Source organism: Pristis pectinata, chromosome 7 (genome assembly GCF_009764475.1).
Source record: "Pristis pectinata isolate sPriPec2 chromosome 7, sPriPec2.1.pri, whole genome shotgun sequence".
NCBI classification, from domain to species: Eukaryota; Metazoa; Chordata; class Chondrichthyes; order Rhinopristiformes; family Pristidae; genus Pristis; species Pristis pectinata.
The window spans coordinates 5895890-5913574 of record NC_067411.1 but is presented as its reverse complement, the minus strand read 5'-3'; the positions used below and the strand labels follow the sequence as shown (position 1 = coordinate 5913574).

The 17685-nt window shown below is 42.7% G+C and overlaps 1 protein-coding gene across 6 annotated transcripts in view; it reads right to left on the bottom strand.

Moving 5' to 3' along the window:
* Positions 1–17685, bottom strand: part of cfap99 (cilia and flagella associated protein 99) — a 105572-nt gene that overhangs the window by 15679 nt on the left and 72208 nt on the right. For all 6 annotated transcript variants that reach the window (XM_052020598.1, XM_052020597.1, XM_052020603.1 and 3 more), the window contains 4 exons: positions 13018–13106; positions 8988–9192; positions 4794–4935; positions 1461–1612 (listed from right to left, as the gene is read on the bottom strand). In XM_052020598.1, coding sequence (XP_051876558.1) covers positions 1461–1612; positions 4794–4935; positions 8988–9192; positions 13018–13106 — 588 coding nt within the window. The remainder of the gene's footprint in view (positions 1–1460; positions 1613–4793; positions 4936–8987; positions 9193–13017; positions 13107–17685) is intronic.

The window sequence follows — 17685 nt, the reverse complement described above, 5'->3', positions numbered from 1 at the left end:
GCTGCCTTACAGGTCCAAGACCTGGGTTCAACCCCAACCTCCGGTGTTGTCAATGTGGAATCTGTACATGCTTGTTTCCTTGCTGTATGGTTCTATTATTCTTGGTCTGCACCCTATTACAGATCCTCGCTAGGTTACAGCAGGGTTCTGCTCCTGTGAACCCCAACAGTTTGCATCGGAATTGCAGCCACGAACCGAGTTTCCATCCGGCAGAAGATGTCTATAACCCCACAGCAGCCGGCAAATCCATCCTGCCAGTCTCCCAAACACCCATTCAGATGTACAGGTTGTACACAATTAGGGTGTCCTCAACCTGGGGAGGACCTGTACAGACATTCTCTTTCTTCCCTACACCCCTCCTCCTTCTCTGGAATTTAAAACATGTCTAACTTTTCCTTCGGGTCAGGCAGCACCTATGGAGGGAAGTGGACAGTCGACATCTCGGGTCGAGACCCTTCATCCGGATGACCTGCTGAGTTCCTCCAGCTTTTTGTGTGTTGCTCCAGATTCCAGCATCTGCCGTCTTTCGTGCCTCTAACTTTTCCTTGTTTGGTGATTGGTTTATTATTATCACACGTACCAAGATGCAGTGAAAAGCTTTTGTTTGCATGTCATCCAGACAGATCATTCCATACATCAGTGCGTCGAGGGGGAAAACAATAACAGAATGCAGAATATAGTGTTACAGTTACAGAGAAAGTCCAGTGCAAGTAGACAGATAAAGTGCAAGGGCCGTGATGAGGTAGTTTGGGAGATTAAGAGTTCATCTTTAGCGTACAAGAGGTCTGTTCGAGAGCCTTATTACCGAGGGATAGAAGCTGTCCTTGAGCCTGGTGGTACGTGCTCTCAAGTTAAAGTCAACAACCGTTCAACTTATTACTCTTTCTTTCTCCACACACACTGCTTGATCTTATGAGTATTTCCAGCGTTCTTTATTTTCAATTGCAGATTTCCAGAATCTGATGTTTTTTTTTCTCTTCTTTCTTATCCAAGTAAGTTTGAGTAATAACCTGCTAATGATATAATGGGCCTTCTGCACTTCAACTTGCTGACTGAGTAGTCAAAGTCAAAATCGAGTTTATTGTCAGATGCACAACTACACGGATGTATAGGTGCAATGAAAAACTTACTTGCAGCAGCATCACAGGCACATAGCATCAGATAAGCAGCATTCACAAGAAAAAAAATAAATTAAACATTAATTTTACACAATTTTTCAAAGAAAGAACACAATTAGAACAAAAAAAACAGTCCATTTTAGTGCAAAGTGGTCAAAGTGGCTTATAGTGTTGCTAAACTCCAGTGGTCAGGGTTTTGCCTTTTGGTTCAAGAACTGAATGGTTGAAGGGAAGTAGCTGTTCTTGAACCTGGTGGTGTGGGATCACCATAAATCGTATTTATGCATTATTCATATGGTACACGATATGTTCCTATTAGAGCTTTTGATACATTCCACTTACTTTGGATAAGTCGAGGAAGTTTTGTTTAATTGTTGATGCTGCTTGCCTTGCCCGGATTTCACGGATCTGCTGCGTTTTTTTCCTAATTTCTGCATTAGTCTCCTCCATGACCTGCTGAAGTATTTCTTCCATTTCCTTATTCATTTCCTTAGCTGAAGTATAGAATATCATCATGTGACTACGTGCCAATTATCAACATCATTGTCTGTTCTTCTCAGTTCAAATGCTATCTGCATGAGGGCCTGAGTTATAGGGAGAGGTTGGGCAGGCTAGGACTTTATTTCCTGAAGCGTAGGAGAAGACTGAGGGGTGACCTTACAGAGGTGTATAAAATCTTGAGAAGCATAGGTAGGGTGAATGTAGATAAGGTCTTTTTCCCAGGGAAAGGGAATCAAAAATTGGGAGGGCAAAGGTTTAAGGTGAAAAGGGAAAGGTTTAAAAGGGACCTGAGGGGCAATTTCTTCACGCAGAGGGTGGTGAGTATATGGAATGACCTGCCAGGGCAAGTGATTGAGGCAGGTACAATAACAACAATCCCTGGTGGGTGAGTCCAGGACTAGAGGGCACAATCTTAGAATTAGAGGGTACCGGTTTAAAACAGAAATGAGGAGAAATTTCTTTAGCCAGAGGGTAGTGAAATTATGGAATTCTTTGCCACGTTCAGCTGTGGAGGCCCGATCATTGGCGGCGTTTAAGGAGAAGATTGATAAGTATCTAATTAGCCAAGGTATCAAGGGATATGGGGACAAGGCCGGAAATTGGGGCTAGATAGGATTAGTATTAGTTTAGTTCATGGAGCAGACCTGATGGGCCAAATGGCCTACTTCTGCTCCTTTGTCTTGTGATCTTATGAACATTTAAAAGATGCTTGGTAAGATATCTTTAAGATAAGATAAGATATCTTTATTAGTCAGATGTACATCAAAACACACAGTGAAATGCATCTTTTTGCGTAGTGTTCTGCGGGCAGCCTGCAAGTGTCGCCACACTTCCGGCGCCAACATAGCATGCCCACAACTTCCTAACTCGTACGTCTTTGGAATGTAGGAGGAAACCGGAGCACCTGGAGGAAACCCACACAGACACGGGGAGGTTTAAAGGGATATGGGCCAAACGTATGCAAATTGGACTAGTTTAGATGTGCATCTTGGCTGGCATGGATGTGTTGGGCCAAAGGGCCTGTTTCTGTGCTGTATGATTTTGTGACTCTATCTGCATTATTAATTAGGTTGATTTGTTAATGGAGACCACAGGAACATACACAAAACGTGTACATTTTATACACAGTAGTGGTTTACACACAGTAAGTTGCTTATGATGAAAGAGATGTGATGCTAAATTGCTACCACATTTCATCAGATTTATCTAAATTCGTTATTTAAGATTTTAACATTTTTAGCAATGAAATTGACCAAGAATCAACAGAATGGTTTGTTCAAGAGAGCTCATTTCTTGAGGACTTTGCTGGATTTGTGGGTCGAAGGTTGTTGATGTGGGATTTAGGAAGGCCTTTGACAAGACATCACCAGCACAGTTGAGAGTGTGTAGAATTGGAAGTAATCTTGAGCTATGGCTCTGTAACTGGTTCAGGAGCAGAAGGAACAGAGGAGGTGTAATGGACCTGCTGAAAATTATTGACCTGAAACATCAACTGTGTTCCTTGAATCACAAATGCTGCCTAACCTGCTGAGTACTTTGAGCATTTTCTGTGCATGCTCCGGGTGCTCCGGTTTCCTCCCACATTCCAAAGACGTACGGATTAGGAAGTTGTGGGTGTGCTATGTTGGCGCCGGAAGCGTGGCGACACTTGTGGGCTGCCCCCAGAACACACTATGCAAAAAGATGCATTTCACTGTGTGTTTCGATGTATATGTGACTAATAAAGATCTTATCTCATCAACTTCGGACATACCACCTGGAACGTTGCGTGGAGATAATGTAGCAAACCTCAGAGCAAATAAGTTAGCTTTGAAAAGGGTACAGTGCAGAGTCCAATTGTACAGGTAAATTTATGTGGCATAAACGAGGCCAATAAAAATCAAAAATAAACTGCAGATGCTGGAAACCTGAAATAAAAACAGAAGCGACAGGAAAGACTCAGCAGGTCAGTTGAAGGTTCAGTTCCGGCCACCGTCTGTAAGGAGTTTGTATGTTCTCCCCGTGTCTGCGTGGGTTTCCTCTGGGTGCTTTGGTTTCCTCCCATATTCCAAAGACATACGGGTTAGGAAGTTGTGGGCATGCTATGTTGGCGCTGGAAGCGTGGCGACACTTGTGGGCTGCCCCCAGAACACTCTACGCAGAAGATGCATTTCACTGTGTGTTTTGAATGTATATGTGACTAATAAAGATGTCTTGTCTTGTCTTGTCATATCCCCTGAGATCCTAACCCAATGACTATCTCTCAGTCTGAATAATTTTACCAAAGTCCCGCACCCTACCTCCTCCTCCCAGCGTCTTCCAGTGGAGAGAGTTACAGACCTCCTCTACCTTTCCGTTTTGAAGGTTTGGAGGTAATCTAATGAAGATGTTTTAAATTATTAAGGCTTTGATAGTGTTAATGGTGCCACTCTTAAGATGTGAAATCTGGAAATAAATATCCAGACAAAAGTCAAGGAAGTCTTGTGGCTCTGGAATGGACAGTGGGATTCTGGAAGGATATACAATCAATACTAATATTCAGAAAATATTAGAAATGTTTTAAACCTTGTGTTAAAATTGTAGAAAAAGTGCCTTACCAGATTTTTATTTTCAATCAGTTAATAGTATTAATATTGAAGGAAAAACTGCAGATGCTGGAAATCTAAAACAAAAACAGAAAATGCAGGAAACATTCAGTAGACCAGGCAGCATCTGTAGAGAGAAACGAGTTAATGAAGTGCATTGGTCCTGTTTCTCTCTCAACAATATTAATATCTGGACTGACAGCCCCATATAGCACTTGAGGAGTGCCACATTAACAGAGGTGTCATTCTTCAGCTAAACCAATCTTCTGCCCATCTCTTCCTGTGATTCAGGTGGACTTTAAAAAGCAAAGACTCCATCAGTTTTCCAGGAGCCCCAGTTGATACTCTTCTCTGTCAGCCACAGAAACTGGTCATTCATCCTATTGCTGAGGCAAATAGCATGGAAGGACAAGGAAAAGTAAAAAAGAATACGTGGAAAGGTTGAGAGGAGTGGGAGGAGGTTTATGTGGGGCATGGACCAGTTGTACCTAATGACTAGTTACTGTGTGGAATCTTTAACAAGTTTGCAGTCTGGAACATGGTGAGGATTTAAAGAGGGGTGGGGAGGTGGGAGAATAATCCATAGCATTCTGTGAATTATTGCACATACCCATCTTCTGTTTGCATTCCTGAATTTTCCTTTTTTGTTCCTTCATGTCTTTGTGCCCTTTTAACACCTGCTCCACCTTCACTTTCATCTCCTTCTCTTCCTGTTGTCGCATTTCTTTGTATCTCTGCATCAATTCTGCTGCCTAAGAGAGCAGATTTAAGGTGTGAATGGATCTCTGAGTGGTATAGAAAGCTGGCACTTTGCTTGTTCGGTTTTCTTGACACTGAAACTAATGACACTGTTGGATAACAGACAGGTTCAAGTGAATTTAAGTCCGTCTGTTCTGGTGACTTTAAATAAACAATGACATGGAAGCAGATTCCAATATTCCAGTAATAATTGGGAAGAACAACTTTACTACTAAATTAAACATACACAAATAAAATCAGTAATGGATATTGTTTACATTTTCAATGTTTTAATATATTTCTCATAGTTACTTAGTCTTACTTTCCATTTATTTTCCCTTCTCTATTCCCTCTATTTTGTTTCTCTAGATTTAGTTCGACTTCAGTGCCACTTAATATAACATTCATTTTTACTGTCATTATCTCTTGTGTTTCACATCCCACGGAAATAGTTGTTAAATTGTTTGAAAGTATTTTTCTTACTGCTCATTGAGACTGAGAAACCCAAACGTGAGAAGTGATCCAAGTCTCGGTTAATCATAGAGACTTCAAAACAGGAGGAGGCCATTTGGTCCACTTTGTCTGTTCTAATTTAATTTGGTTCAAATCACACCACATGATTTATGTCAGCCAGGATGCCACACCAACAGTAGTGTCAGGATTTTCTGTATTTCTTTTAGGCTGTTCTGGGTTACAAACGCCCAACTTATTTACATCCCCACATATGAATGGGCTGCCATAACATTAAATTCAAAAGCCCGACATTTATTCGATTCTATGGACAGCAGAACTGGTTTCCTGTCTCTCCACACATCCAGTTATTGTTCGTTCTTATCAGTCTTACACGCATTCGATGCCATTCATTACGGTACTATTGGCGGTGTGGTTATTGTATCGAGTGATTTTCAGTATTTTCTGATTTACGGACAAAATCGACTTACGGACGTCTGTAAACATGGAACCCATTTGTTACCCGGGGACAGACTGTGTATAGATTTGAGTTTAATTAACTCTCCCTTGCCAAGAACTCCTTACAGCTTCTTCAGTATTCCACAGGCTTATTTGGGTGTTGTGAATTATTAAAAATCAAGATTGGTGGTAAGCAACTCGTTGAGAAAGTTTCTTACTGTAAAACTGTTGAAATTTACAGCATAAAGATAGACCAGTTGGCCAGCCTTGTTGATTTCAGTTCTTATTGGAGCAATCCAGAACAAACTCCCACTGCAATGGCTTCTCCTCATTGTCTGATTTTGCTTTAATCTGTTGCAGTGATCTTGGTCTCAACCATTTCACTGTGAACTGCATTCCATGTTCCAACATCAGTCTGTGCAGTAACTCCTCCCACCTTCTCCCTCTTACTGTCAGTGTTGATATTAAATGTATAAATCTTTGTTATCAATTCCCCTAGCCCAAGCACCTTAGTGAATGAAGGTGATATTTATAAAGTAAGATAAAATTGTGGAACTGTTCAGTAAATCAAGCAAAAACGGCAGTGAGAAAAACTGAGTCAATGTTTTGGGTAAAAGGCTCTTCATCAGAACCGGGCGAGTAAGAAAATATGTGTGTATTATTGCACAGAGGGGTGAGGAGAGATCAGAGGAAATGTGTGTGATGCAAATCAAAGATATCAGGCAGGCACGGTAGTGTAGCGGGCAGGCACAGTAGTGTAGCTGTTAGTGTAATGCTATTACAGCGCCAGCGACCCGGGTTCAATTCCCACCGCTGTCTGTAAGGAGTTTGTACATTCTCCCCGTGTCTGTGTGGGTTTCCTCCGGGTGCTCCGGTTTCCTCCCACATTCCAAAGACGTACAGGTTAGGAAGTTGTGGGCATGCTATGTTGGCACTGGAAGCGTGGCGACACTTGCGGGCTGCCCCCAGAACACTCTACGCAAAAGATGCATTTCACTGTGTGTTTCGATGTACATGTGACTAATAAAGATATCTTATAACAATTACTTTTAAAAACTGGCAGATGGAGACAGAAATGAAAAGAGGAAACAAATTGGAACAGAAAGATATGGCAGCGTCTGTGGAGAGAAACAAGAGCAAGACTGAGATGGTTAAATTTAATGTTAAGTCCAGAGAGCTTCAAGGAAACCAGATGGAAGATGGTGTACTGTGCCTGGGGCTCACAATGGAGCAATGTTCGAAGACAGAGAGATCAGGGTTGGATGGGGATGGGAAATTAAAGTGTCAGGTGACTGGAAGCTTAGGGTCACCCTTACAGACTGAATGGAAAGTGTTCTGCAATCTCGTCACCCAATCTGCATTTGGATCTCCCAGTGCACAGGCCAAAAGGTTATGTGATTGCATCATTGTTTTTCTTCCTCAAGCAATTTTAAGTTTATGAAGTTGATAGACCTCTTTCCATTTCTAATAGAATCAATTGTGTCTCGATGAAATTCTGAGGTTTAGTTGACTTTCTGGGTACACTGTGTCCTGGAAGTTAGAAATAGGTATAACCTGTATCACTGGCCAATCAATCTTTCTAGTTCAAGCCAGTATTTATGCTTTATTTGAGTTTCCACTTTTTTCAACAAATTGTTTAATCACAACATTCTGTTCCCATCTTCCTCTTTGCACATCTTAACTTCTCTGTAAATACATCTGCTTCTTCTCCCTCAGGAACTCCATGTGGTGGGAGCCAGCATTTCAATTTCAATCATTTTGTGTAAAGACGTTCTTCTGAATTCCATATTTGATGATCTGCTGACTCGTTTGTATTGATCACCTTTAGTTTTGCTCTTCCCCACATGGAAAAACTCTCTGTGTCTAATTTATCAAAATCTTTCATCATTTTAAAAATCTGTGCTAGCTCACCCTTCAACCTTCCCTTGTTGAAGAGAGCTGGCTTCAATTGTGAAGTCTCCTCTACAGTGCTCAGTTCCACCTTCATAGGAATCTCTGGCCTGCCCCTCTCCCCCACTAACTTCCTCATCCCTTCCGACACTACCCAACTGTTACATTTTTCCAAATTTCCCAATGATTTGGGGAGTTTCAATTCAGTAGTCTTTTGAAGGCTTTCTGACCAAGAACACCATGTTGAATGATTGCCATATTTGGACCCAAGTCCACTTGGAAGATTGAATGATACCATTCCTTATGGCCAGTGGACAAAATAGGCTTTTATTCATAGCATCCAGAGTAAATTCAAACCAAGTGTTGAAAGATCAGTGCCCAATTCACCAAACCACACAGTGTTCAACATACAGACATTCCCTAAAATAGATTCTCATGAAAAGTTATTATTGTGTTACTGTTCATACAGGAAACTGATGAAGTATCCCCATATCAGAGGTAGATAAAACTAGATTTAGGGTAAGGTGGAAGAGATTCAGAGGAGACCTTCTTCACCCAGAGAGTGGTGAATACCTGGAAACTATCTGATAGAGTGGTGGAAATTGGGTCACTGACAGCATTTAAGAAGTGTTCAGATGAGCACTTCAATCATAGAAACAGAAAACCTACAGCACAATTCAGGCCCTTTGGCCCACAAGGCTGTGATGAACATGTCCCTATCTTAGAAATTACTAGGCTTACTCATAGCCCTCTTATTTTTCTCAGCTCCATGTACCTATCCAAAAGTCTCTTAAAAGACCCTATCATATCCGCCTCCACTACCGTTGCCGGCAGCCCATTCCACACACTCACCACTCTCTGAGTAAAAAACTTACCCCTGACATCTCCTCTGTACCTACTCCCCAGCACCTTAAACCTGTGTCCTCTTGTGGCAACCATTTCAGCCCTGGGAAAAAGCCTCTGATTATCCACACAATCAACACCAATCTTGTACATCTCTTTCAGGTCCCCCCTCATCCTCTGTTGCTCCAAGGAGAAAAGGCCGAGTTCCCTCAACCTGTTTTCATAAGGCATGCTCCCCAATCGCTCAGGCATAGAAGGCTATGGACCAAGTTTTGGGAAATGGGATTAACATGGAAGGGCACCCACTATTCGGCATGGATGTGTTGGGCTGAATGGCCTGTTGCCACACTGTATGATTCTATGACTATGACTAACTATCTGAGAGACTGACTGCACCAAGCAATGGCATGTAATGCATTCGTACCTCCTCTTTCTGCTGAGCCGCTTTCCGTCTTTTCTCCTCAGTTCTCACTTCCCGTGCCAGTATCGACTCTTCGAAGAAGATCTTTTCTTCAAGGCGACGATGTTCTCCATCTGCCAGCTGTTGCTCCATAAATTCCTCATCCTTTTGCTTCTGATATTCCTTAAACTTGGCAGGATCATGGCCCCCTTCTAGTATATAATCAATTCTGGCATGGCCACAAAGAAGCACTTATTAAAGTTCTGATGGTCATTGTTCTTAACATTCATGGTTAAATTTGTGCTACAGAATGAACACATTTTTAAATGTCTGACGACCTATCCTTGCATTTCTTTGTATTAATTACATTAACAGTGTTTCAGGAGTTTTTTTTACTGCATTTATTCAAGAGATGTGGACACTGCTGGTAATGCCAACGTTTATTGTATGTCTTAAGTTGCAGTTAATAGTCAATCAAGTCGAGGTTATTGTCATGTGCACAGGTACGGTGAGGTACAGGTACAATGGAAAACTTGTAGCAGCATCACAGACTTATAGGTACAGACAACACACAGAACATAAATTATACAAAACAGCGGAGAGAGGAAAAAACTGCATAAACAAGACATTAAGTGCAAAAGAAAGACACAGTCGAAGACCACTAAGAGTACTGTGTCCAGTTCTGGTCGCCTCATTATAGGAAGGATGTGGAAGCGTTGGAAAGGGTCCAGAGGAGATTTACCAGGATACTGCCTGGTTTAGAGAGTATGCATTATGAAGAGAGACTAAGGGAGCTAGGGCTTTACTCTTTGGAGAGAAAGAGGATGAGAGGAGACATGATAGAGGTGTACAAAATATTGACAGGAATAGATAGAGTGGACAGCCAGCGCCTCTTTCCCAGGGCACCAATGCTCAATACAAGAGGGCATGGCTTTAAAGTAATGGGTGGGAAGTTCAAGGGAGATATCAGAGGAAGGTTTTTTACCCAGAGAGTGGTTGGTGCATGGAATGCGCTGCCTGGGGCGGTGGTGGAGGCAGGTACATTGGTCAAATTCAAGAGATTACTAGATAAGCATATGGAGGAATTTAAAATAGAAGGATATGTGGGAGGAAGGGGTTAGATAGTCTTAGGTAAGGTTTAAAGGTTGGCACAACATTGTGGGCCGAAGGGCCTGTACTGTGCTGTACTGTTCTATGTTCTATGTTATAATCACCAACTGACACAGTGGTGCTGTTAGAAGAACCACTGCCTCACAGCTCCAGTGACTTGGGTTCAATCCTGACCCTGGTGCTGTCTGTGTGGAGTTTGTACGTTCTCCCTGTGCTTGAGTGGGATTTCACCAGGTGCTCTGGTTTCCTCTCACATCCCCAAAACGTGCAGATTGGGATGTTAATTGGCCACTGTAAATTGCTTGAATGGTAGAATCTAGGAGGAACTGATGTTCAAGTGAGGAAAGTAGGATTCGTCTAAATGGATGGTTGATGAACAGCACTGACTTAGTGGGCTGAAGGTTCTGTTTCAATGCAGAATGACTCTATGATGTTGTGGGTCTGGAGTCACATAAAGACCAAATTGGATAAAGATGGCAGCCTTCTGTCCCTGAAGGATATTAATGAACCATGGGTTTTGACAGCCATTTGTAGTTCCATGAATCTCATTACAGATAAAATTGAACTATAAAAGTGTTGCTGCCTGTCAAAAAGGGATATTTTGTGGTTGTGAGTAAATGTTTACAATGGCATGTTGGTGAAATGCTTTTGATTTTGGATTTTGAAAAAAATAGAGCTTGCATTGCAGGAGATCCATCGAGGAAGAGTGGCCTGACTCGAGGCTGAACATCTCTGGGACAGCTGGGAGCAAAGGGGGGATATGTTTACTTGTGTCTGGAGTAGGGGGACATCTAGACTTTCCTTCTCCGCAGGTCTTCTGGTGACTCACACATTCGTCATGGTGGGAACAGCAACATCGCTTGGTAAGTCTTGTTGGAAATGCTGGTGGCAGCTGAGGAGCAGTAAACATGGACCGATATTGAGGACCAGCCCCAGGGTGCATTGAAACCAGGGGACATGTTTTTAATTATCCATGGAACCAGACGACAGTTTTAAGAGAGAACTATCTGCAGTTTTTTCTTCAAACATTTTATGCACTGATTCGTGACACATAAACCTTAATTGAATAACTTGGTGGGTGTCCACCTGTAAACTTTTAAAGACAATTGATTTTGTTGCAACTATTTGGTACAAATAAGTTTTCAGTGTTCAGATCACAACTCATTCAATTGGAACACTGGAGCTGCTAAACAATAAAAGATCAAGGTTACCTTTGGCCATCCTAGTAATTGCATGGCATGGCACCATGAAAGTGGAGTTATTAATTACTTGCAATGATCAATTTTCATCAATTAGTCTACAATGGGGTTCCAACTGGTTGGATGAATTCCAAGGATGTTCCATCAGCTCCAGCTGCCACTAGCACTATGCTCAAGATGAATGTCACAAAAAATAAGGCAGCAGGGAACCCAATAACATTCTCAGAGGGACTGTATGGGTTAAATCTGCTCCTGCTCTCTTTTATGCTACTAAGCATGTTACTTTAAAGCAGATTGAGACTTTTCAATACAATTATTTCAGATCGCTATTAAGCTAAAGACCATTAAGCTGCAAACTAGGAAGGGCCTAGGTATTATCACTGTGCTGAGCAGCAGATTTCCCTACCAAGGCTGTAACTGTCCTTGGCTCTCTTTGGCTGGAACCATTACTGACCAATGCTACGAAACAAAAATCAGGCTGAAGTCCCACTCCTGATCCAGCGATGAGGGTTGCCAACTCTGGTCTGACACAATCTCTTGTTGTTAGAACCACAAAAGGAACTAATTGCTCGTCCTGTCCTCCATCTAGGTCACTGTTCATAAGTCTTCCCAACTTGACCACCCACCTTCCCAGGTTGCCCCACATCCTTTACTGGCAGCACTCAAACCTTCCCAGCCCTTTACAGCTATTTATCTGAGGGATGCTGTAGTGTTGTAGGGTGCTCTGGTCCCTGATTCCTGTTCACCGAGATTCAGCATGTCATCGAGGGCTCTGTCAGACTTCGAGAGATGTGCAGTGAAAGGCATTCTGACTGGTTGCATCACAGGCTGGTATGGAAACTCCAATGCACAGGAACACAAGAGGCTGCAGAGTGTGTGGACTCAGCCAGTTCCATCACAGGTACAGCTCTCCCCACCATTGAGGAACATCCACAAGAGGCAATGTCTCAAGAAGGTGACATCCATCATTAAGGACCCCCACCACCTGGGCCATGCCCTCTACTCGATGCTGCCACCGGGCAGGAGGACCAGGAGCCTGAAGACCCACGCCTCAAGGTTCAACAACAGCTTCTCCTCCACTGCCATCGGGTTCTTGAACCCACCTGAAAAACCCTAACACTATCTCGGACTATATTTCTTTATCTCTCTCTCAACTTGCATTAATGTCATTATGTTTATTTTGTTGTGTAAGTTATGTATAATTTTTATTAATTTAAGTTTATGTTAACTTAGGATTGTCATGTTTGTAACGTTCTGTGCTGCTGCTGCAAAAAGCTAATTTTCATGGCATTTATACTCTGGGTGTGTATGTCTATGACTAAACCTCCGTACACTAACACTATGACCATTTTGCACTACAATGGAATTTATATTTGTTCTAATTGGGTTCTTTCTTGTATCGTTTTTGCATAATGTATGTATAATTTATGTTTCTCTTGTCAATGTTGTGTATCTGATGCTATGTGCCTCTGATGCTGCTGCAAGTAAGCTTTTCATTGCATCTGTGCATACATGTACTTGTGCCTATCACAATAAACTCAATTTTGAGAAACTTGAACTTGAGTTCTTCAGCTTGGTAATATTGAGATCCCAGACTTAATATTGTGAATGTCACCAGTGCTTCCAGCCAGATGTGCGTAATATTGGACCTTGGACTTCTTGCTTACCTCTTGCCTGCATCTGGTGGTACCAGGATATTACAAACCCCAACTTATAAGCCAATGAAAACACTGAAGGCACACTACCTTTGAAGATCTTCTTTCACTTTCCGTTGGTAAAGGGCATTCTCCCGCAGGATGGCAGCTGTGTTCATTTTTATTGGAATATTTTCAGTCTGTTTGACAAGAGAAAACGTAAGCACTGTTCAATTGATTGTTTGCCTTTCATTTTATTAATCCACGAAAGACTTATTGATTGCGTGACATGGCTATAATAATCCTGACTGATCAACACTAAGTTTCATGAAAGGAGAAAAAGTGGCCTGGTTGATAGCAATTTGTTCTGATGAACAACTTTAGAGATTACGTAGGATCTTCATGAAACCAAACTGGATACCGAGTCTTTGGGAGATATTAGGACCAACGATGAAGAATCTGGTTAGAGATGGGAAAAGAGCGAAGAGATAGAGAGGTGAAGGTCCCGGGCATGGACATAACCTTGGAACGGGGCAGGCAGTCAACCCAGTTGGACCTCTGCAAGGCCCACTGCCTGGGCCTGTGATTGGCCACTTTTTCCAAACCCGGCTGCAAACCAATGAGGTCCCTGAGTGATGTCCCCATTCCCTTTTCCCACACTGCTGCTCAAAGATCAGGAGTATGGGGCTGAAATGCAACCTTCAAGGAGGGGCTGCAACCTCACACATCCAGTAATTACGTAAAACATGGACTCCTCCAGCCCAATGTGACATGGAATGGTGTCTAGCTTGTTCCCAAGGGATGGCTCTAGTCCGGTGGGACTGGCTGCTGAGGAAGGTTTCAGGGTTTGAGTCCCATGAGCAACTCTGGCTGAGTGGAGGTTAGCTCGGTCGGGGTCACACCATGTTCTTGTCTCCCTTGACATGCACTGTGACAGGGCTACCAGAGGCTTCAGCTGCAGGTTTTGGGGGAGGACACAGAGTAGGAGTGCAAGCTGATTGATCACACAGAGAGGCAATAGGGAATGTAGGGCCTGTGAATGAAAGACATCCAGTTTTCCTCCTTAATCAAAGAGATAGAGGATCGGGATAGAAACAGACAAACAGAAATGAAGTTAAATTAGCATCAAATCGGGAACCAAAAGAAGAATTAAAGGGGAAAGAAACTAGCAAAAAAAAAGTACAAATTGCATTCCTTAAATTTCTAACAACAACTTATTATACTCAAGTATGAAAATCAACCATTTAAATAATTCCCTCCACAGACTGGTTAGCATGAACAACCATCATCTTGATGCCATACCTGAACTATTAACTCTGATACCTAACTTTCCACAGCAAGTTTAAAGGGCAATTAATAAGCAAATCCAACAGGTTTTTATTTTAAATAATGAGTTAATGGTGGTGTGCCACTATGAGAGACTAATGGCAGAGTGGCAGGAATTAACAGAGCAGCAAGTACTGGAGTTTACAACTCACCTCTTCATCCCCTGACTTGGTTCACTGATTTGCATATTAATAATAGTCTGTGTCATTATCATGTCCACACTTATCGATGCACCATAGAAAGCATCCTATCCGGATGCAACACGGCCTGGTACGGCAACTGCTCTGCAAGAAACTGCAGAGAGTTGAGGACACAGCCCAGCACGTCACGGAAACCAGCCTCCCCTCCTTGGACTCTGTCTTTACCTCTCGCTGTCTTGGTGTAGCAGCCAGCATAATCAAAGACCCCACCCACCCGGGTCATTCTTTCTTCTCTCCTCTTCCATTAGGTAGAAGATACAGGAGCCTGAGGGCACGTACCACCAGACTTAAGAACAGCTTCTACCCCACTGTGATAAGACTATTGACCGGTTTCCTTATACGATGAGATGGACTATGACCTCATGATCTACCTTGTGACCTTGCACCTTTTTGCACTACACTTTCTCTGTAGCTGTGACACTTTACGTGTACTACATCAATGCACTCTGTACTAACCCAATGTAACTGCACTGTGTAATGAATTGACCTGTACGAGCGGTATGCAAGACAAGTTTTTCACTGTACCTCGGTACAAGTGAGAATAATAAACCAATACCAATACCAACTTGCCTAGGACAATTTGGCCCTGTAATGTACGAGAGCTGTTTATTATTCCAATTCAGATATCATGTTATAGCATCTACAATTGATCTTTCCTATTTAAAGAAGATTGACCCTACCTGTGTGCTGACAGGGTGAGTCCTAAGTGCCAGTGGCATTGCCAATTTTCAATGTATCCAGACAGGAGAGAGACTACAGATGCTGGAAATCTGGAGCAACACACACAAAATGCTAGAGGAACTCAGCAGGTCAGGCAGCATCCATGGAGGGAAATGCACAACCTCAGTCCTGATGAAGAGTCCCGACCCAAAACGTTGACTGTCCATTTCCCTCCATAGATGCTGCCTGACCCGCTGAGTTCCTCCAGCATTTTGTGTGTTGCTTTCAATGTTTCCAGGCTGCTTTTCGGACACGATATCAATGCAGTTCACACAAGGGAATTCAAGGCTGTTATATCACCACTCTCCTTAGTGAGAATCAATCTGCAATTCATTTTTGGAAAATTCTATGGCCAATTTTTAATTATAATACAGTAGTTTATCTCCTGTAACATTGAGCATAATTAATCAAAGAACATAGTCTTACTTATGTGTGAGTCAGGAGTGGTGGAACTTTGGGCCGTAGGAACACTGTTGTGTGGAGTGTTTCCAGTTAAACTCAAAAACTAAGGATATTGCTGCTGGTGACCACTTGTTAAGCCACGTCCAGGTAACAGTAGCTAGTCCTGAACAGGCTCGAGGCCAACAGTTCAGCTTATTGGGAGAGGAGTTGTTTGGTATTGGCATTGGTATATTATTGTCACTTGCACCAAGGTACAGAGAAAAACTAGTCTTGCATACCGTTTGTCCAGATCAATTCATTACACAGTACATTGAGGTAGTACAGCGTAAAAACAGTAACAGAATACAGTGAAGTGTCACAGCTACAGAGGAAGTGCAGTGCAGGTAGACAATAAGGTGCAAGGTCATAACAATGTAGATTGTGAGGTCAAGAGTCCATCTCATCGTATAAGGAACAGTTCAATAGTTTTATAACAGCAGGATAGACGCTGTCCTTGAGCCTGGTGGTACATGTCCTCAGGCTCCTGTATCTTCTGCCTGATGAGAGAGGGGAGAAGAGAGAATGACTCGGGTGGGTGGGGTCTTTGATTATGTTGACTGCTTCACCAAGGCAGTTGAGAAGTATAGACAGAGCCCATAGAGGGGAGGCTGGTTTCCGTGATGTGCTGAGCTGTGTCCACAACTCTCTGCGTTCCTTCGAGTCCCGGGCAGAGCAGTTGCCATACCAAGCCATGTTGCATCCAGATAGGATGCTTTCTATGGTGCATCGATAAAAGTGGGTGAGTGTCAACGGGGACATGCTTATGGTGTTGGTGTGCATCACCGCTTCAGCAGCCTTTGTGAATTTTTGCAACCTATCTGGTAGACAATACACAAGGCAGCCAAAGTGCATTGATGGGGAAGGAATAGATGTTTAGAGCATAAATGGGGAAATATCCAAGGCATGTGAGAAGGGAACTGCAATTATCATGGGTGATTTAATCTGCATTTTAATTAGACTTATCAATTCAGTAAGGGTACCATGGAAGAGAAATCTGTGGAGTGCATCAGGGATCAGTATGTTACAAAATCATGTATAATGAGGTAGGATTAATAAAAGATTTTGTGATTAAGGATTCCCTAAGAAGTTGAGTCCATCTCTTAGAATAGAGTATCTGGCTGAGGAGACAGGTGCGTGGTATGTAAACAAAATGGCCCATCCAATAGAGCTGACTGAGTGCAACAAAGTCCTGAATGCAAAGGATGTTTGGTCTTGAAGGACACAGACATTGTTTGCTTTTCCTTCTGGTGAATGTGGAGGATTTTGCAAGGACTATGTTGGTGCCTGGAGGTGCCTTCTGTAGGTAGTTGTGACCTCAGGACCACACAAGAAGGCAGGGGTTACTGCTGTGATCAGAGGTCATGATCTTCAAACACCCTTTTCCTCTGAGGACCAAAAACTGCCCTGGAACATTGAAAATAGTGGTGAATTTCATCTTTGGTCTGCCTTTGATGGGTTATGAGAACTTGTCCATGTTTTCCTGGATTTTGCCATGAATCTTCAGTGTCAGAAAGCAGCAGGGTGTAACGGGGACAGGTGTCTCTGAGGACTGTGGCTCTGAGTGAGCACAAATGCAATCGTTCAGCAAACCTTCATTCTGGAGTTAGTTGCTGTGAGTTATTTTGAAGACTAGTTGCATTCCTGTGGAAATTTTGTTGGAAGTGAGGTGTAACATTGCAGCGAGAAAGATTGAGGAAAGTAGTGGGGCAATGATGCCATGCTGTATGATACCGAGATTGGCTCTGTTGTAGACCCATTGGTTAGGATCATGTCTTGCATGCTGTCAAGGAGCAAACATAAAATGGAGCTGAATTTCATTCAGCAGCTGAATTTAGGGAGGGTGTTTCACAGTCCCTCACTATTGGTTGAGTCAAAAGCTTCAATGAAGTTCAAAAAGTCATGTCTGGTGACTTGTGCTTGCATCTTGTTGTGTGATGAAGATCATGTCCACTGTGCTCAAGACACAGATGGAATCTACACTGTGATTTGGAGAGCAGCTCTTCGGCTACTGAGGTGATGGCAGGACCCTGGGGATGACATCTCTGGGAGGCCCCTCTGTAGTCACCACTACCTGACTTGTCTCCTTTCATGA